This window comes from Trichosurus vulpecula, chromosome 2, assembly GCF_011100635.1.
Source record: "Trichosurus vulpecula isolate mTriVul1 chromosome 2, mTriVul1.pri, whole genome shotgun sequence".
NCBI lineage: Eukaryota > Metazoa > Chordata > Mammalia > Diprotodontia > Phalangeridae > Trichosurus > Trichosurus vulpecula.
In genome coordinates, this window is record NC_050574.1 from 246,882,811 (window position 1) to 246,901,465 (window position 18,655).

Genomic DNA, 18,655 nt, shown 5'->3' on the forward strand with positions numbered 1-18,655 from the left:
GACAGACAGAGAGAAACAGAGACAGAGACAGAGAGACAGAGAGAGAGAGAGACAGAGAGAGAGAGAGAGAGAGAGAGAGAGAGAGAATTAGTGAATGAATGAATTCAGGCCACTAGCTGAAGTAGTTTTCACATGCAATTTTTTTTAAATTTCTGTAACTTCAGCTTCAGTGATGCCTATATCATGGGGAAGATCATCAGGTTACAAGTATTTTATTAAATACAAAGATTCAGATTGTTCATGGGACAGAGGAGTAAATGACCTACCTAAGGTCATACAACTCATCAGCTGAAGAGCAGAAGATTCAAACCCAGGTATCCAGATGCATTCTAGTGCTATGAGAACTGCACCAAGATTCTATAAATAAGTACAATATCTTAATGCTTCAATGGAGTTATTACTTCATTAATGGGTACACTACCTATAACAATGCAGATTGAATTTTTTTCTTGCCTACCAATCCCAAATTCCTATTTATCTATCCATGCCTATCAGTCCTACCAAACTTTATTAATAATGTATTTTTTGCTTAATTTGAAGACCTTTCACATCCATTAATAGGCTCATGTGACCTGCTTAAGTCACATGGAAGCCTAAGTCATGTGTGGTAGGAGGAGCTTGCTGAACATGGAACAGGAAAGGGTAGAGCAGAAAGGAAGTGAAGTCAGAGCAGTTACAGCTGAGAGAGAGAGAGGGTCACTGGCAAGCAGCTAGCTGTGAGTGTTTGTTGACATGAGTCCGTGGGGGGAGGCTATGGAATGGAGTTGCTCTCTGTAGTGATAACATGTTTTAACTTCTTTGTTGATATGATGGATTTGGTTTACTGGTTATGGGATTTGTCTTTCTGGTGTTTGAATAAATGTTTTGCTTCTGTCTTCTATATGGAAAGTCTGTTACATTTTGCGATTCAGAACCATGCCAGCATATTCATAGTAATAGCAACCACTGTGAATATTGCCTTGGTGATACACAAACTTGTCCATGCGTTTGCATAAATTTGCCATGTGTGGGAGTCCAAGGGGGACAGGGTACACCCAAGGTTCAAGCAGTCTTCCCCTCATTCTCATGACACTGTCTGAAAACCAATGGATCACACAGGATGCCTACAGGTTAGACCTTTTCCCCAATGATTTCTCTAATGAAATGCCTCACATTACTTCTGCATAAATCTTCATTTGTAATTTGTCATAATATGTTCACTCCCAACATGTGCCTCTCTATTGACATTTGAATAATACTCAGTGGATATTATAGAATTCATGACTCTCATCTGTATATTGCCATGTGAAGAATATTGATAGGAAAAAGATGGATCTTGGTTTCAGCAAAAAAGCTTGCAATCAATAAAAACCTGCAAAATTTCCCAGAGATGATGCAGCCTTGTTGTGGGTCAGGATACTGATAGAAATGGGTTAACCCAGAAGTAGTTAACCCTCAATACTCCCATGACACCAGCCTAGAAAGGTACAAGAAAGGAAGTTATAGTGTAGAACTAAAGAAGTTGAGGTTAACTTTGCTGCCACATGAATATATCTGGGAACCAGCTAGGTGTCCTTTGGGCAAGAAGAGTGTAAAGGAAATTTTTTATAACTTTAATGGAGAGCTCCAAAGATCCAGGGGAGCCTTCTAGCCACCTGATTTTAACCTCTCTGTCAGTGACTTATCTCCTCTTATTTTCCTGACCTTTTAAACTTCCTACAATGCTATTTTCCCTGGGGTTGGGGGAGAAGAGATTTGGATATATTTTTATTAAATGGATTGCTTGTTTGAACTCTAAAGTTCTGAGTGATCCATCCTACCAAATGTGAAACAGTTTCCAGGACAAGCCATCTGTCTTCCTTTTTTTTTCAGTTCCAGGCACAACCTATTATCCATTATCAGCATATATCCAAGATATGTATACTATGTATTTACTAATGGAAAAGCTCTATGGATTTTACATTCAACTGCATATCTGGTCTAGAAAATAGTCATTATTCATCCACTTCATTTTTACTCTGTTGACAATCAACTCAAACTTGTTTGAGTGATTATGGATCTCACTTAGGAATCCTTGTAATATTTCAAAGCTTTCTGTAATCAGCTCGATGTCATTTGCAAAGAACACCTGGAGGACTTCATCATCTACAATGAATTTCTCATCCATTTGTACTCTTCACAAATAAATGTGTCCTCCACCAAGGTGGCAAGCACCTTTGGTAGGCATATAATTCATAGTTTTGTGATTTTTTTGCAGTCTGTTTGCCAATAATCATTAGATGGCCATCAAGTAAAATCATCTTTGTTTTTAATATTTCAAGGAATCTTATATCTTGTGTAATTTTAAAATATTCTCAATAGGGACATGGTTGAAGGAGATCTGGCAAGGCAGCATTTTGCTCTATAGAATCAGTTTTTTAATAGCTGAGCATAGTAAAACTTGTACTCCCCAACCTTTCACTCAATTGTGTGCCAAGAGGGGGTCTAATATAGAATACTATTCATAAAAGCCTACTTGCTACTTTTTTATAACTTGATCAAGAATGCCATTGATAGCTATGCAAATTATTTTTTAAAAATATAGAGAGATATAATCAGCATAAGGGTTGATTTTGTTTTGGATATTTTTGGTCCCCCACAGTTACATATCAGCAACTCATCTGTAACTTTTAGTTGTAGAGGGCACCAAGAGGTTAAGTTACAAGCCCACGGTCAAACAGCCAGTAGGTGCCAAAGGCAAGACTTGAATCTAAAGAATGAGGAGGAGAAGGAGAAGGAAGAGGAGGAGGAAAAGGAGGAGAAAGCATAATCCTGACAATGACACTCCTTGCATGAAAACTTCAATGGCTACTTATAGCCACTAGGATATAAACTACAAATTCCTCTGTCTGGCACTTAAATCCCTTTACAATCTAGTTCCAAACTCATTTTCCAAACTGCTTGCATATTACTCTTGAAAGTCACTTCCAGACAAACTGGCCAATGTGCAACTCCCCATACACAGCATTCCATCTCCCATCTCTGTATCTTTGCATAGTTTGTTCCCAATACTTTAAAAGCTCACCTTCCTCAATTCTACCTTGTATAATCTCCACATTCTTCAAATCATAGCTCAGATGTTACCTTCTGGAAGAACCCATTTCCCATTCCTATTTTCTTTCCCCCACACCCTGGGTGTGTTCTCACTCTAAAATTACTTTGCATTTACTCTGTTTATAAATTGGTTACAGGGATGTGCTGATAAATGTTTAACAACCCACTCTCCAGAAATGCATAGCTCACTTTTAAGTTTAATCTGCATTATTCACATTTTCCTTGCCTCTTTCATAAATCTAGATAACAAATGAAACAATAAACCAAGCCCTAATTTGCAGCATTTGTCAATTTCTGAAGTGTAAATGCTCACTCTGAAAATTTAAATATTAGCTCTCATAAGCAAGTAAGAGCTGGCTCCAGCACACCTCTGAAATTGTGTATCCTTATCTATGTACATATTTCCCCCTAAGTAGAAAGTAAGTTTCAAGCACCATTTCAACGTTTTTTTGCCTTTGTATCACCAGTGCCAGGCTTGTTATATATTATGTACTCAATAATTTCTTATTTAATTCCAGGATTCTAGATTGACTCCACTGTTGTACTGCTTTAATTATCTTTTTTTTGGTATCAAGATACAAGATTTGTTTTTAATCCTCTGACATCTATCTCTCTATCAGGTACCTTTTATAATAAATCATTCAGGATTCTTCAGATTATGTTTTTCTCTATAAAGACCATTTCTGGCCTTTATAGCAGCAACTTGATATATTTGTGTTTGTTGTGTGTGTGTGTGTGTGTGTGTGTGTGTGTGTGTGTGTGTCCTTTCCACTTCCTTAAGCAGCACTTTAGGAAGTGTGATATGAATCCAAATAAGTTCTTTCTTTTGAAAAAAAGTTGTTCAGGGTGGAGCCAAGATGGCAGAAAAAGGCAGTCATTCATCTGAACTCTCCCCAAAACTCCTCTGAACATCTTTAAATAATGTTGTAAAACAATTCCTGAAGTGGCAGAATAATTTTCCAGCCAAAGACAGCTTAGAAGGTCATCAGGAAAGATCTGCCATACCTGGGTGAGAGTGGAACACAGTCCAGTGCAGGCTGTTCCAGCACAGCCCCAGCCCCAGCAAACCAGGAACAGGCCTTAGGAGCCACTGAATGAGCAGTGGCAACAGCTGCTTCCAGGGCTCTCAGCACAAAGACAATAAGATGGTTGAACAACAGGTCAGAAGGAGATTACAAGGGTCTGTTTGCTAGCACTGAGGCAGGACTCCATGCTTTGTTCATACTAGGATTGTAGTATTGAGTGGCAATCCCAGGTTAAAGAGGAGCACTAGCACACCAGAGCTTGCAGCCACAGCCCTCATCACAGTTCCAGAGCAGAAAATAGTGTGTGTGTGTGGTCACTCAGATCAGAGTACAAGCCATGAGAGTAGCAAACACTTTTCCTTGAAAGAACTGAAAACTAACAGTTTCCTAGAAGTATCTGAAAACAGCTGCATGAAACCCCTGATGCTTGGGACAGTGCACCCTGTCCACCCTGGAAGCAGAGCCCTAGTTTAACAATTAGTAAAAGGTAAAGAAATAGATTGGAAAAATGAGCTAACAACAGGAAAAAATTCTGACCACAGACAGTTACTATGGTGACAAGAAAGATCGAAACATACTCAGAAGAGAAGAAAGTCAAAGCTCCTATACCCAAAGCCTCCAAGAAAAAATGTGAATTGATCACAGGCCAGGGAAAGGCTCAAAAAGGATTTTGAAAATCAAGTAAGAGAGGCAAGGGGGAAATTGGGAAGAAAAATGAGAGTTATTCAATAAAATAATGAAAAAAGTCAACAGCTTGGTAAAGAGACACAAATAAATACTGAAGGAAATAACAATTTAAAAAACAGTCAAGGCCAAATGGTAAAAAAAAAAAAAAAAATAGGTACAAAAAGCCAATGAGGAGAAGAATGCATTGAAAAGCAGAACTGTCCAAATAGAAAAAGAGGCACAAAAATTCACTGAGGAAAAAAGCTCCTTAGAAAATAGAATTGGCAGGAGAAGATTCAGGGAAAGTGATGAAATAGGTCAGAAAATTCCAAACTTTCCAGGTTTCCCCCACAAACAAGACAAAATAACACCTTGGGATGAACATGGCACAGTAAAAATAAACAAGAGTTGGAATGGAACAGTAGTCCTCCCAGGACAACAGAGAAGAACAAAAGAAAAATCCAAGGACTAAGGTTTGTTCCCTGTGAAATGTAAGCACCTCCAGGCTAGGTCCCCTGAAACAGCAAGTTGCAAGCCGCGGGGCTAGCTGGGTTGGGAAATAGCCTCAGCCCCAGTCACTGGAATTTTCACCTCCTGGACAGTGTGGGGAGTTGGGCATCTTAGGAGGGAAAGATTGAGGGAACCTCTGCTCATAAGGGATACCAGGCCCAGCTGTACTGCCAAGAAGTGGCCCTGGGTGAGAAGGAACCAGCACACATCTGATAAGTGCAGAAACAGTAGGGCAGGGGCTCTGCTGACTGTGCAGGAAAAAGTAATTATCTTATACAAATGAGGTATGAGAGGAAGAATTGACATAAGAAGAATTTGATGGAAGAGGAGGATTGGTAGTTCTGGGACTCTACTTTCATCAGGAATGGGTTAAAGAAGGAAAAAATATTATGTATGTATGTATATATATATACATGTATGTATATGCATATATATACATATATATATGTATATACACAGAAAGGTATAAAAGTCTTTTAAATTCAGAAATAAATAGAAGGCTAAAGGGATGGAGTGGGGATTTTTAGAGGGAACCCTACTTGCATCAGATGTGGGTTAAAGAGAGAACAATATATACACTTAGAAGGGAATAATTGTCTTCTAAATTTATAAAGAAATCAGGGTGAGGGAATAGGATGGGGGTATAGAAGGGTGTGTAGATTAATGGGAATGGGATAAAGAGGAAACAACATATTTATGTAGAAGCCTATAAAAGTCTTCTAATTCAGATAGAAACAGGAGGGCAAGGGGAAAGGGAGGGAAGGATAAGGGAGGGATTCTAGTGGGGGCAGGTTAAGTAAAAGGAGGGTAAGGCAGTGGGTAAAAGTAAAGTAGAGAAGTCAGGAGGGATAGGAAATAAGAGATACACACAAACATAAAATAAAGTTCAGGAATAGAATTTTTATGGAAAAAAAACGGGGGTGGTAATCATGACCTTAGACAAAGTTAAGGCTAAAGTAGATTTAATCAAAAGAGAATGGTAAGGAAACTATACTCAATGTCAGCCATATTAATAAATATTGTTTTAGACTATTGAAAATAATGACCAAGGGTGGGGAATCTATGGCCTTGAGGCCACATGTGGCCTTCTAAGTCCTTGGGCATGGCCTTTTGACTGAGTCTAAGCTTTACAGAAGAAATCCTTTTATTAAAGGGATTTGTTCTATGAAGTTTGGATTCAATCAAAAGGCCACATTTGAGGACCTAGAGGACCACACGTGGCCTCAAAACCACAGGTTCCCCACACCTGAACCAGACAGAATAAAGACTATTGCTGTGGTGAAGGAAATGATGAGTTGATGGATTTAAAAAAATATGGAAAGACTTGGACTTACAAAGAAAGATGTTATCCACCTTTAGAGAAACAGAGCACAAACAAGTATAATACAGTCTTACATGGAAGTATATGAATGTATATGTGTATATATGTGTATGATCCTAGGTAATTATGTATATATAAGTGTACATATGTCTATATATCTTTGTGTGTGTGTGTATGTGTGTGTCCATGCTTAAATTGTAGCCTTCAGTGTGGAGAGGTGGAGGGAGGAAGGGTGAAAAAAAAGAACGTAGTAAAAAGTACACAGCAGAGAACAAAATAAAACCTGCAAGGAAGTAAAAAAAAAATGAGGGATAGCTCTGAACACAATGTGTAGCATTTATTATATAGGCTTTCTTGAAATGGAAATTTGATGCTTTATATTTTGAATCATCTCTTATGTTCTGCTGTGCACATGGCAAGGTTTTTTTTCTTATCTTATTTCATATTTAAGTTTTAGTATTCAAGTTTGTTTCTTTTTCTTATTTTGTATTTAAGTTTAAAATTTACCACAAAAAAGTAGAATTCGCCAAATGGAAAAGAGGGTACAAAAGCTCACTGAAGAATATAATTCCTTAAAAATTAGAATTGAGCAAATGGAAGCTAACGACTTTATGAGAAATTAAGAAACAATAAAACAAAGCCAAAAGAATGGAAAAAATAGAAGATAATGTGAAATATCTCTTGGAAAAAATAACTGACCTGGAAAATAGATCCAAAAGAGATAATTTTAAAATTATTGGAATACCTAAAAGCCAAGATCAAAAAAGGAGCTTATCCATCATTTTTCATGAAATTATCAAGGAAAACTGCTCTGATATTCTAGAACCAGAGGGTAAAATAGAAATTGAAAGATTCCACCAATCACCTCCTGAATGAGATCCCAAAATAAAAACTCCCAGAAGTATTACAGGCAAATTCCAGAGCTCCTGGGTCAAGGAGAAAATATGACAAGCATCAAGAAAGAAACAATTCAAGCATCATGGAGTAAGTCAGGATAACATAAGATTTTGCAGTTTCTGCCTTAAAGGATCAGAGGGCTTGGAATATGATATTCAAGAGGGCAAAAGAGCTAGGATTACAACCAAGAATCACCTACCACCAAAACTGAATATAATCCTTCAGGGCAAAAAAAATGGATGTTCAATGAAATAGAGGACTTTCAAGCATTCTTGATAAAATACCAGAGATGAATTGAAAATGTGACTCAAAAACAAAACTGAAGGAAAGCATAAAAATGTAAACAGGAAAGGGAAATCTATAAGGGATTTAATAAGGTTAAACTCTTTACATTCCTTCCTGGGAAGATGATACTTGTAACTCATAAGAACTTTCTCATTATTGGGGCAGTTAGAAGGACTATACTTAAATAGAGGGAACAGTTATGAATTGAAAACAAAGGGATAATATCTAAAAAATAAAATTAAGGGGTGAGAGAGGAATGCACTGGGAGAAACAGGAAGGGAAAGGTAGAATGGGGCAAATTGTCTCACATAAAAGAGGCAAGAAAAAGCATTTACAGTGAGGGGAAGATGGGGGAGGTGAAAGGGAGTGAATGAACCTTACTCATAAGGGAATAACATCCATACTCAATTGGATATAGAAATCTACCTCACCCTATAGGAAAGTAGGAGAGGAAATGGGTAAGAGAAGGGGGTTGATAGAGGGTAGAGCAGATTGGGGAAAGTGGTAGTCAAAAGCAGAACCCTTCTGAGCACGGACAGGTAAAAGGAAAGAAAGGATAGAATAAACAGAGGGGGAAATAGGATGGAGGGAAGTACAGTTAGCAATCATAACTGTGAAAAAATTTTGAAGCAAATTTCTCTGACAAAGGCCTCATTCCTCAAACATATAGAGATCTAAGTCAAATTTATGAAAATAACTGCCATTCCTCAATTGATAAATACTCCAAAGATATGAACAGTTTTCAGATGAATCTAAGCTATGTATAGCCATATGAAAAAATGCTCTAACTCACTACCAATTGGAGAAATGCAAATTAAAACAATTCTGAGGTCCTATCTCATATCTATTAGATTAGCTAAAAGGACAGAAAAAGGAAATGACAAATGCTGAAGGGGATGTGGGAAAAATGAGACATTAATGCACTATTAATGCAGACATTAATGCACAGTTGTGACCTGATTCAACCATTCTGTAGAACAATTTTGAACTATGCCCAAAGGGCTATAAAATCATGCCTCCCCTTTAACCTAGAAATACCACTACTAGGTCTGTATCCAGAAACAGATCTAAAAAAGAAAATTAAAACTACCTATATGTACAAAAATATTTATAGTAGCTTTTTTCTGGTGGCAAAGGATTGGAAAATGAGGGGATGCCCATCAACAAACTGTTGTATGAGATTCTAATGGAATATTATTGTGCTATAAGAAATTATGAGCAGGGCGCTCTCAGAAAATCCTGGAAAGGCTTGTAGAAGCTGATGCAAAGGGATATATACAGTGTACAAAATAACAGCAATATTATAGGATGACCAGTTGTGAATGACAACTATCCTCAGCCATACAATGATCCAAGACAATTCTGAAAGTCTTCTGATGAAAAATGCTGTCTGTTCTCAGAGAAAGAACTGATGGTATCTGAATACAGATTGAAGTATACTCTTTTACTTTATTTTTTGTGAGTTTTTTTTGTCTTTTTTCTTTTACAACATGACTAATATGGAAATTTGTTTTGCATGACTACACATGTATAACCTATATTTAATTTCTTGCCTTCTCAGTGGGGAGGGGGGTGGGGAGGAGGAAGGAAGGGAAAGAATTTGGAACTCAGAGTTTTGAAAAGGAATGTTAAAATTTATTTTTACATGTAACTGGGGGAAATTAAAATACTAAACAAAGTTTTAAAAAAGTTATAAAAATCTTAACAAACCTTTTCCATTTTTGTCTACTTGTTGTTCTCCTTTCAGCTTCATCCTTAAAAGCCATGTGGGGACAAGGTTGCTCCACTGAGTCTCTCACCAGACTCTCCTTAAATTTATTTTCCCTTTACTGTTTCTCATTATTTTATGAGTCAATCCTGCTCATAATTTTTCACCGTCCTTTTCCATTGGATTTTATAGACATATTTGTATTCTGAACCTATGTTGTCCCAGGTCACCGTGTCTCTCTGCTTCACAAGCAGATCAAGTATTTGATACCTGAGGCAGTATTGGTGCTCTTTTGACCCCCTTTTATGGCCATTAATTTACACTGGTTAAATTTCTTTAGGAAAAAACAGAGACATAGCTTATTGTCAGTTTTGACCCAAGGGAGAAGACATATTATTTTTGTTGTTGCTGTTAACCAGAATTTATATTGGACTTAGAGAAAGTTTGGATAACTAAATATTATATTTATACACATATACAAACATATAGCAAATCATATAGAGCAGATTAAATATTAGGTTACATATACATATATAAGTAAATATTTGCATATACACACCAAATATGTATGTCTACAGACATATATACACACCTACACGTACACACAAGCACACCAAATGACACAGAATCTAAATACTTAAAGGAAAAGTTAAACAAATTATAGGGAGAAGTCAACAACAAAACTATAATAAAGACTGCAATTATCTTTTTCAGATGTACAAAAATCTAATTTCTTAAAAAAGGAAGAAGTCAAGGACAAAAATGAAATTTTATGCATTCAACTTGAAAAATAGAAAATCAAATTACTAATAAACCTCATCTAAACATAAAATAGCAACTCTGAAGATCAGAGAAAAGATTAGCAAAATTATAAACTATAGGATTGAAAAAAGTAGATTCTTTAAAAACCTAACAAAATAGATTAAAATTAGCTAATATGATTAAGAAAAACAGAGAGGAAACCAAAGTGACAGTATTAAAAACAAAAAAAAAAGATTTGTCAACAAATGAAAAACAAAGGAAATTATTAGAAACTATTTTGTCCCATTTTACAACAAACTATTTTAAACAGATATCCATTTAATTTACTGAATTATAAAATAGCAAGATTAATAGAATAAGAAATGGGGAATTGAAATAACCCAAAAAAATCTCAGAAAAAGAAATTAAGCAAGCAAGAAATAAACTCCCAAAGTAAAAAATCTGGCACTATACAGATTTTCAAGTTAATGTTTCCAAAGATTCAAAGAAAAAATATTTCTGATACTACATAAACTCTGTTCTAAAATAATAAAAGAAGTGATGCAACCAAATTCACTCTATGATACAAATTTGGTCTTGATAACTAACAAGAGACTATCAAACAAGAGAACACTACACAGCAATATTCCTAATACATATTGGCACCAGAAATATTCAATTACATATTAGCAAACAGACAACAGCAACATTGAGAAACAATTAGATAGTATGAGAGGATAATATTTATAACAGGAACTCAAGATTGGCTCAGATTAGGAAAATCATAAAAATAATAGATCATACTATCGAAAATAATAATTATAGTAATAGGTACGTGAGGTGATTTTTTACAAAATATTATGCACATATGTTTTAAAAACACTAAAAATCATAGGAATAAATGGGCTTTTCTCTATATAATAAATAGTATCTGTCTAAGCCAAGATCTAGCACTATATATAATGAAAAAAAATCTAAAAACCCTTTCAATAATATCAAGGGTAGAGCAAGGCCATGCATTATCAACAGATACAGTGCTAGAAATATTATCTATAACAATAACAAAAAAATAAATAAATGAAAGGGATAAGACAAAAGGAAACAAAATGTACCATTAGTAGATATGTTTGTTCTATTTGTTTTTTTATTTTTGCTGTTGTTCAATCATTTCAGTTGTGTCTGACTTCATGACCTCGTTTTGGGGTTTTCTCGGCAAAGATACTAAAGTGGTTTGCCTTTTCCTTCTCCAATTCATTTTATAGATGAGGACCTGAGGCAAATAGGATTAAGTGACTTACTCAGGGTCATATAGCTAATAAGTATCTGAGACAAGATTTGAACTCAGAAAGATGATTCTTTCTAATTCCATCCCCATTGCTCTATCCACTGTACTATCTAGCTGCCCTGTTCTATATGGAGAACCATAGATATTCAACTAGAAAATTATCTAAAAGAAATTCAGCACAATAGCAGGATATAAAGTAAAACCACAAAGATCAGAAGTTTCTCTGTATCTTATCAACAAAACCTAAGAGGAAGAGATAAAAGAGAAATTCCACTCAAAATAACTATGGAATATGCAAAATATGTGTGCCTGCCTACCAAGATACATACTGGAACTACATACATATGACTATAAAACATTTTTATAAAAATAAGAATGTATGTTAATAATTAGAGAAATATTGACAGTTCAAAGTTCAGCTATGACAATGTTATTAAAAAATGGAATACCACCTAAAGCAATTTATTTATTCAGCCATATCAAATAAACTAACAACAAATTATAGACCTCATAAAAATAATAACAAAATTCCTTTGAAGAAATAATAAAAAAAGTAAAAAATCTCAAGGAAACTAATGGAAAACAAAATTGGTAAGAAAAAGGATTTAGTAGTACTCTTTCCAAAACTAACCTATAAATCAGGAATAATCAAACTAATTTAATGATGGTTTAAAAAGAGAGAGGTTGATCAGTGGAAAAGATTAGATATAGAACATATGAAGAAAACGAACAAAGTAACATTGTGTGAAATTGAAAATCAATTTTTAATTCTGTTTGTTAATCATGCCATCATAGATTTAAATTTTTCCTTCCCTGTGTGAGTCTAAATCTTTTACCCATGCAAGTGTACTCAGGTAACCTCAGGTCACTTGAATAACAATTTTATTCTTGTGATTTCGGTAACCTCAGTCTTTTAGTCAGAATTCTATTCCTATGACTTGTACCACCTTTGTAACTTCACCCACAAAGCCCATTCCAGAGAAATTTCATTAATCTAAACTATTGTAGCAACTCCCAGTGCCTTCAGACTAATCACATAACCTGAGAACTACTCCCATTACTTGATAGCTGATCAACTCTCTCAACTGAGATGACACTTCCTCATTGAAATGTTTAGCTAATGAGAAGACACACCTATGTTGCTTGAGATTTTGTTCTGTTATCTTGTTAATCATTATGAAAGATCCTATCATCCAGGGTCTTTGGCTACTGAAGATCCATTGACCCCTTTTATTGGCAAATGCTTGCCTTGTTAATAAAGGAAACATTCTCAGAACTTTATTGCCTCAGTTTACCTTAATTTATATTGTGACAACTGTATTTGATAAACTCCCCTAACCCTAACTACTAGGATAAGGACTTACCATTCAAAATAACTGCTGGGAAAACTTGATAGAAATGAGGTGTAGGCTAATATATCACAATATATAGCAAAATAAGTTCCAAATGGATACCTCAGCTGTATAAAGGATTACATCGTAAACAAATTAGAGGAGTGACAAAGGAGATACTTTTAGCAACTATGGTTAGAGGATGGTTTCATGATTTAAAAGGGGAGTGGGGAATGGAAACAATTCCAAATGAACAATTCTTATTACATATTATCAAAACTTTTTTGCACAAACAAAATCAATGCACTTCAGATTAGAAAGGAAATACCTGAGGAAATATTTTCAGCTAGTTTATTGGATAAAAAGTTTTATATCCAAGATACTTAAGAAACTGATTCAAATATACAAAAATAAAATTCATTTCTCAACAGATAAATGATCAAAGCATATGAACAAGCAATTGTCCAAGGAATAAAACCCAAACTAGAAACAACCATATGAAAAAGACAACAAATTACTATTACTGAAATGCCAGTTTAAAACATTTCAAGATTCTACCTCACACCCATCTTACTGGCAAAGATTATTTTTTTCAAGTGAAATAACAATTGCTACAGGGGCTACAGGAAGACAGGCAAACTAATGCAATGTTAGTGAAGTTGAAAATTAGTCCAGCCACTCTAGAACTATACTCCAAAAGTCATAAAATTGTAGATACCCTTTGACTCTGCAATACAGCTATTAGGCTTGTACTACAAAGAAATCAAAGAAAGAAGACCCTCACATACAAAAATATTTGTAGTAGTAGTTTTCATTGTAGTAAAAAACTAGAAGCAAAGTCATTACCTATCAACTGGGACATTGCTAAAGAAATTCTGGCATATGATATAATAGAATAGTTTGTGCCATAAGAAAGGATGAAAGAGAAGACAGGGAAACCTGGGAAGACTCCTATGAACTAATGCAATATGAAGGGACCAGAACCAGGGAACAATAATACAATAACTATAACATCACAAACCAAATAGATTGACACATTTGAGAACTATAATCAATGAAATGATCAGTGATTAAATTTGCTACTCGCTGTATGACTAAGAGGTGGGGGACTCAATGTGCATATTTAGATACACATGAAAATATGTGGATTTGTTCCATGTGAGTAAGCTTATTTGTTATAAGTTTTTTTTTGGCTTGGTTTTACTTGTTTTCGATGAGGGGGAATCAAGAGAAAGAAGAAGGAATAAACAACATAATGATGCTCTCCCCCCAAAAAAAGAAAAGAAAGATGATTTTTAAAAATGAACAAAGAAGAAAAAGCAGGTTAAAAGTAGACTGACAGAAACAGGATGGCTTTAAAACTAACATGTAGGATTTATTATATAATCTAGAAATGAAATGCTAGTTATGTGTGATAAAGATGCAGAGTTTTAAAAGTAATTTTTTTCCATTCTTTGTATATGGAAATGCTCATGTTTGTCAAGTGAGGAATAACAAATTAAGTAGATAAATAAATTAATTAATGAAAAGAGGAAGAATAAAATACACCTCCCATACTACAATGAGGAACTAGAATAAGATTTTCTGTAAGTGATGAGTTAAATAGCTTATGTAAATATTTGTCTTTGTTCTTATAGAAATATGTAACGTAATATAATGAAGCAGAATTATATTGTGGAGGCCAGAAGCGCAGGGAAGGGGAGTCGCTGCGGTTTCCTGCTTCAACAGTGCTTGAACGGAACCCGCTGCTCGATTCCCGGCCGGAGCCGCCCTTAGCCACCTCTCCACCTTCACCTCCACTAACCAACACTTCTTCCGTCCTACCGTTCGAGCAGCAGCCGCTCGTTCAGCCGCCCCCCGGCCGTCGCCGCCGCCGCCGCCCCAGCCTCAGCCGCAGCCGCTGCGCAGCCGCCTCCTCCCGCCTCCTCGTCAGCCTCCATCGCCGCCGCCGCCATGACCACCTCGTCCCCTTCTCAGGTGCGACAGAACTACCACCAGGACTCGGAGGCCGCCATCAACCGCCAGATCAACCTGGAGCTGTACGCCTCCTACGTGTACCTGTCCATGTCCTACTACTTTGACCGCGATGACGTGGCGCTGAAGAACTTTGCCAAGTATTTCCTACACCAGTCCCACGAGGAGCGGGAGCACGCTGAGAAGCTGATGAAACTGCAGAACCAGCGCGGGGGCCGCATCTTCCTGCAGGACATCAAGAAACCAGACCGAGATGACTGGGAGAGCGGGCTGAACGCAATGGAGTGTGCTCTGCACTTGGAAAAAAATGTCAATCAGTCGTTACTGGAATTGCACAAGCTGGCAACTGACAAGAATGACCCCCATTTATGTGATTTCATCGAAACCCACTACCTGGACGAACAGGTAAAGGCCATCAAACAACTGGGTGATCACGTAACCAACCTGCGCAGGATGGGGGCCCCCGATTCTGGCATGGCGGAATATCTTTTTGACAAGCACACCCTTGGAGACAGTGACAACGAGAGCTAAGCCGCACCTGGCTTCCCCCACACCTGGGAACTGTGGGCGTGACTCCTGCTGTCTTTCAGTGCATGCATATTTTGGTTATCTGACCTTTTCATAATCTGTACCAAAAAACTACCACCATTTACATCCCAATAAAGTGACTTGGTACTGATGAAAAAAAAAAAAAAAGAATTATATTGTGGAAAGACCATTTGACAGGATGTCAAAATATCTTAAACCAAGTTTTGGCTCAAGTATGACTCTGGACAACTCATTTCAGTTCTTTGGGGCTCAGGTTTATTGATGAATTTTGGGGGCTTTACTAAACAGTCTCTAAGACTCCTTCCAGTTTTAATATTCAATGAATCTAAATTAGTATTACTTTAACTTGTCTGTCATTGATTATTCCCCCAGTTAAAAATTGAAATGTCATTTTTTTCCACAGCTGGTTAATACCTCCAGTAATTCATATTGAGGGGTTTTTTTTTAAGTTCCAAGAAATCCCTGCATTAAAAGTACTTCATATGAAGCCTTTGGCTAGGAAGAAAAGTGCTGAGTTCAATCCTAGAAATGAGAAGGGATTAAATGAGTCATATGTTGGACGTTCCTTGGTAAAAATAAGCTGATTCACCCCATGAAACATTTAGGCAGAGAAAGAAGCAATGTTAATGCTGTCTACGGGGAAGCTGGATCCTAACTCTGACAGCAAAGGGGAAATGTTTTCAAGGGAAAAAACACAAAAATTTTTTATGAATGTGGTGGATCTGACCTATACCTTCCCTAAGCCCTTAATAAATCAAGAAAAACAAGTCTAATGCCTGCTAAAGGTTATGTACTGTATTTACACAATACTTTATAAAAAGCTGCCACAATGGGATTGGTCATGCCTGTCAATCATTTCCAGATACTAACCAGAGATCAAATAGGAAAGTCCAAAATTGGAAGAGAATAAGGAGTGAGACCTGGTCAAATTTATTTGAGAATTGTTTTTAATTTCCAAAAAAAATGGAAATTATGTAGATATAGTCTGACTAAATTGGAATCACATTACAAGCCAAATTTTTTCACTGGACTGGACGAGTTCATGTATGTGCATGTGTATGTACAACTATGTGTGTTTATGATGAGCAATTCCCTTCTCACCAGTAGTAAAACATTTTTACTGTTATTTGAAATGCTGCTACATAATGAGAAAACTACTGAGTTGTAGTCTTAGATTTGACACCAAATACTAGTTTTGATACCTTATGTAAATAACTTAACCTCTCTGGGTCCAGTTCTTCAACTTTTCAAATACTAAAGATGAACTCGATAATCAACCTCGAAAGTTCCTTTCTGATCAAAAGTTTGGTTATTCTGTGTTTTCAAATAACTTATTAAAATACTGTGATAAGTTCATTCCATACTTCTGTTGATTACTAAATAGCTACAAATACTAGATAGATAGATAGACAGACAGATGGAGAGATATAGATATAGTGTTTTCAAAGTGTTCAATAAATATTTAGCAAGAGTCTTATATGAAGACATTGTATTAGGTTTTGGACAAGAAAAGACAAAAAAATGATAAAGCCGCTTGCTTTTAGAAAAAAATACTTTCTATTATGGTGAAAACATATCCAAAAAAGAACAAACTACAAGGAAAATTGACAGGGGTATATATTTAACAGCTGGGGTGGGGGGAGGAGTATTATAGGAGAAGGGACAAGCAGGCTTAAACTTGTGAAAGTACCACCTCAGTTGAGCCTTACAGGCAGACAGTGATTTTGTGAGTCAAAACTGAGAACACACGTGCCAGTAAGAAAACATTTTTTGGAAATAGGCAGCAATGGGCAGAGCCAAGATGGCACAGTAGAAGCAAGGATCTGATTGAGCTGTCCCCCAAACCCCTCAAAATACCTGTTACAATGACTCTAAACAAATTCCAGAGCAGCAGAAGCCACAAAATGACAATGTGTAGCAGATGTCCAGCCCAAGACAATCTGGAATGCCAACAGGAAGGGTTTACTGCACCATGCTCAGAGTGGAGTATAGCACAGCCTGGGCTGTGGTGGCACAGATGGGACTGGACCAAGACTCAAGGCCCTGAATCACTGGCAGCTGCAGTGGTTTCCAGACTTCTGAAGCCACAAATGCCAAAGACAGCTTCAAAGATCAGTGGGAAAGCTCTCTTACCTGTGTGAGAGAGAAGCATGGTTCAGTCACACTCCCAGCCCCAGCCCCGGGGCAGCTGCAGCCACTACCACAGTGGTAGTTGCTTCTGGAGCTCCTGGCCTACAGACAGTGAGAAAACTGAGAGGCTGATTTGGGTCGCAGTCCAAGTGGCGGTCCTGGGGTGAGGAGGAGTGCTTGTGTGGCAGAACTGGTGGTGGCTGTGGAAAGGGAACTTTCCCTGCAGTTCCAGGACAGAAAAGAGTGCTTGTGGTTGCTCACAGACTGGGTCACAGGCCAGGAGAGGAGTAAACACCTCTCTTTTGATAATAGCACTTTGGAGGAGCTGAGAATTTACAGGTCCCTAGAGATATCTCTGAAGACAGCTGTACAAAACCCTTGAAATTTAGGGCAGTATACCCTCCACTTAACAAAGAGCTCAAAAGTCAAATAATTGGCTGGAAAAATGAGCAAACAGAAGGAAAATAATAAGATTATAGAAGGTCATTTTCTTGGTGAAAAGATGTTTCTTACACACTTAGTGATAAGAAGATCAAGGCATGCAGCCAGAGGAAGAGAACAAGGGCAAGGCTCCTACATCTAAAGCCTCCAAGAAAAATATGAAATGGCCATGGAAGAGCTAAAAAGGATTTTGAAAATAAGGTAAGAGAAGTAGAAGAAAAATTGGGAAAAGAAATGAAAGTGATGCAAGACAATCACGAAAAAATGAGTCAATAGCTTGCTAAAGGAGACCCAAAAAATGCTAAAGAAAATAACACCTTAAACAATACACTAATCCAAATGGCAAAAGAGGTCCAAAAAGGCAATGAGGAGAAAGATGCCTTGAAAGGCAGAATTGGCCAAATGGAAAAGGAGGTCCAAAAGCTCACTGAAAAAAATAATTTCTTAAAAATTAGAATGGAGTAAATGGAAGCAAATGACTTTAAGAGAAATCAAGAAATTATAAAACAAAATCAAAAGAATGAAAAAATAGAAGACAATGTGAAATATCTCATTGAAAAAAACAACTAACCTGGAAAATAGATCCAGGAGAGATAATTTAAAAATTATTGTACTACCTGAAAACCATGATCAAAAAAAGAGCCTAGACATCATCTTTCAAGAAATTATCAAGGAAAACTGCGTTGATATTCTAGGACCAGAGGGCAAAATAGAAATGGA

The 18,655-nt window shown here is 36.6% G+C and overlaps 1 protein-coding gene across 1 annotated transcript; it reads left to right on the forward strand.

Moving 5' to 3' along the window:
- Window positions 1-14,521: 14,521 nt before the first annotated feature.
- LOC118839752 (ferritin heavy chain-like) lies at window positions 14,522-15,511 on the forward strand. Its single transcript, XM_036747275.1, has one exon. It carries the CDS (start codon window positions 14,795-14,797, stop codon window positions 15,344-15,346), a length of 552 nt encoding a protein of 183 aa, XP_036603170.1. The 5' UTR covers window positions 14,522-14,794; the 3' UTR covers window positions 15,347-15,511.
- The last annotated feature ends 3,144 nt before the right edge of the window (window positions 15,512-18,655 follow it).